The sequence below is a fragment of the Mesitornis unicolor genome, unplaced genomic scaffold (assembly GCF_000695765.1).
Source record: "Mesitornis unicolor isolate BGI_N332 unplaced genomic scaffold, ASM69576v1 scaffold8953, whole genome shotgun sequence".
NCBI classification, from domain to species: domain Eukaryota; kingdom Metazoa; phylum Chordata; class Aves; order Mesitornithiformes; family Mesitornithidae; genus Mesitornis; species Mesitornis unicolor.
In genome coordinates, this window is record NW_010176654.1 from 266 (window position 1) to 3,067 (window position 2,802).

The 2,802-nt window shown below is 43.5% G+C and overlaps 1 protein-coding gene across 1 annotated transcript in view; it reads left to right on the forward strand.

The window, feature by feature from the left end:
- Positions 1 to 647: 647 nt before the first annotated feature.
- The window catches only part of PRPF6 (pre-mRNA processing factor 6), a gene marked incomplete at its 5' end in the record, with an annotated part of 22,829 nt that continues 20,674 nt past the window's right edge, over positions 648 to 2,802 (forward strand). The window contains 3 exons of the mRNA XM_010181794.1: positions 648 to 816; positions 1,587 to 1,705; positions 2,358 to 2,436. Of these exons, the coding sequence (XP_010180096.1) occupies positions 648 to 816; positions 1,587 to 1,705; positions 2,358 to 2,436 (367 nt within the window). The remainder of the gene's footprint in view (positions 817 to 1,586; positions 1,706 to 2,357; positions 2,437 to 2,802) is intronic.

A 2,802-nucleotide genomic window follows, 5' to 3' on the forward strand; every position in this document is an offset into this window, starting at 1 on the left:
CGGGCCAGGTACCGGGGTTAAGTTCATGGGTGCTTTAGACACCGCTGACTGGGAGATGATTGTGTCCATCTGAGTTTTGCAACCGTGTGTGCATGGAGTCCCTTTAAAAATAATTAAATGTGTGTACGTTTGTGTTGGGAGCAGTGGGAGTCCGGTTTTGGTGGCGGATGGGCACCAGGAGTTGCCCTTTGCTGGGTGGGAGCTCTGTTCTCTGCTGATCTGGTGCCCTTACGCTGGGGTGATTCCAGCAACTGCCCTGGGAGATGCTGGCTGGTCCAACGTGGGGTTTCTGAGGAGCCCCAGACACCGAGGCCTTCACCCCACAGTACCCTAAAACCTGCAGGGTCAGCTTTTTGAATGTGTAAGAGGCACACAGTTTAGAAGAGAGAGCATCTCTCAGTACAAGATGGATGCTAGAGCAGTGAGCCGTGTGATTACAGTGTCTTTTTAGATAAAGCTCTCCCTCTAATATGACAGGATTTTTTCCTCCAGGCTTTATGAATGATAGGGATGGGGACTGGTTGATGCCATTCTTGTAAAAGAATATTTGTGTTGTCTGCTGTAAGTACTGATTTTAACAGAGTGCCTGGGTAGCAAGCGGTGGGGTTGCAGGGTGCTGAATAGCTGCTGCTGGTCTCTCAACACAGAGCCACAGGTTTCACCACCCGCTCCGATATCGGCCCTGCCCGCGATGCCAACGACCCCGTGGACGACCGACATGCACCGCCCGGGAAGAGAACTGTTGGGGATCAAATGAAAAAGAACCAGACAGCTGATGATGATGACGAAGATTTGAACGACACCAATTACGATGAGGTGATGAGATTTTCATCATCCTGGAGATGTTTTTCCCCAAGTGGAAGAGACGTCCTTTAGCTCCCTGCTCTTGTCCCCTATTAGCTGGGGTTTCAAGGCCAGAAGTTCCTGTAGTTTGCTGGCAGCACTTCCTTATTTCCTTCTTTTTCTTTTTATACTTGAGACCTCATTATACATAATGACATTGTGCTTGCAGATTTTTGTTGTTACTTTGGTCCACGTATTGTGGTTTAATTATCTATACAGAGCCCTGGGAGTCTTGGGAAGAGATAAATAAATAAAATCTTAGTTTAAGTATTGTGTGGGATGTGTTTTGTATCCTCCTGCACAAATGAAATCTAAGGTCTTGTGCTTTGACGTGTATTTGTCTTTATGTGGCTTATGTTGTCTCTTTTGTTTAAATCCTACGTTGATTACTTAAATGTTCTGTTATTCTTTTTGTTTGCTTTAAGTAGTTTACAACAGTGATGAATGGAAGAAAATGGCTTTTCTGTGCTGGGATCTCATTAATTGCTTAATAGAAGCAATTCTGAAGCAGTTTTGCTTTTGAAATGCTGCGGGACAATAAACACGAGGGGTGGTAGAGGGAAGCTGCTTTTATTTAGGGCTGTGTTAGTCTATGTGATGTTGTTAGAAATAGCCTGCTCGTGCATTCCTGTTGTTCTGGGTGAGTGTTGGCTGTGGCAGGAACATAACAGGAGCTTTAAACTGAGGATTCTGCTTTTCTTGTTTTTTCCCCTCTTTTTTCCTCTCTCTCTCCAATTTCTCAGTTCAATGGGTATGCTGGCAGCCTGTTCTCAAGCGGTCCCTATGAAAAAGATGATGAGGAAGCCGATGCTATTTATGCAGCTTTGGATAAGAGGATGGACGAACGCAGAAAAGAAAGAAGGTGGGACAAATAACAACACTGGCGTGGAGCATCTTCCAGTCAGTTTGTGGTTTAGATCTTCCCTCTAACTTTTCCATTTTCCAGTTCACATTTTGTCCTTGTCTCCTGGGTACCTTTTCAGAAGTGTGCACAGTTTTTATTTGGTTTAGTGCCCTACCTTTGACCCAGTGGCTCCAGATTTTCAGAATGATGGGTGTTTTGCACAGCTTGCTCTGAGAGTTGAAGAAATTGAATTGCTTCACTGTAGTTAATTAAGATTCACTGGAGTTCGTTGAGGTGACATGGAGAGATGCTGAGTGGCTGATTAGGACATATACTGCGCAGCACACTGGAAATTGGTAAAAAGGCTTGTAATGCAGATGTCTTGTAAACCTGTGAGTGTTGCTTAACTTGTTAAAGTCACTACCTGGTCTGCAGGTAAGAGGATGTTAAAGACTGAAGTTCACTTGGTTGGAGATGTCTGGTTTTACACTATAATGTTGTCTTATTTGATAAGACATCTCTGTCATTATGTTGATAAATTAAGCTTGGAAAAAATGGAGGTTTTTCTACCTTAGCTCTGCTCAAACACACTTTTCTGTAGTATCAACACTTTGTTTAAAACCTTGCCGAGTATTACTTTGAGCATAACCTCAGTACTCCTCTTCCTAAGGGAACAACGAGAAAAAGAGGAAATAGAAAAATACCGTATGGAACGACCCAAAATTCAGCAGCAGTTCTCGGACTTGAAAGTAAGGAAAAAGATTTTGCCAGAAATGTGACTTTTATCTTTATGACATATGGGCAGTGGATGGATGTTCTGTGTTTCTTTGTTCGGATCTGTGTGTTAGCAAACAAATACTTTGTTAGAATGACTTTCTGTTGGAGAAATAAGTGGACAAATATGAAGCTGGCAGCAGAAGCTCTTCTCGGTGTGAAGCTTTCTCAAGTACCGCAGTATAATTTTCAGGCAGTTGCTGTTGCACAGTTCCAGACTGTGTAACTGGCCATGCTGATTTAAAACAGAGTGGTGGTGGGATCTGCAGTAGGTGCTAAAGCAATGTTGTCTCTACTGACAGCAGCACTCAGAGCTGCACTCAGTTAATGGAAGTGGGTGT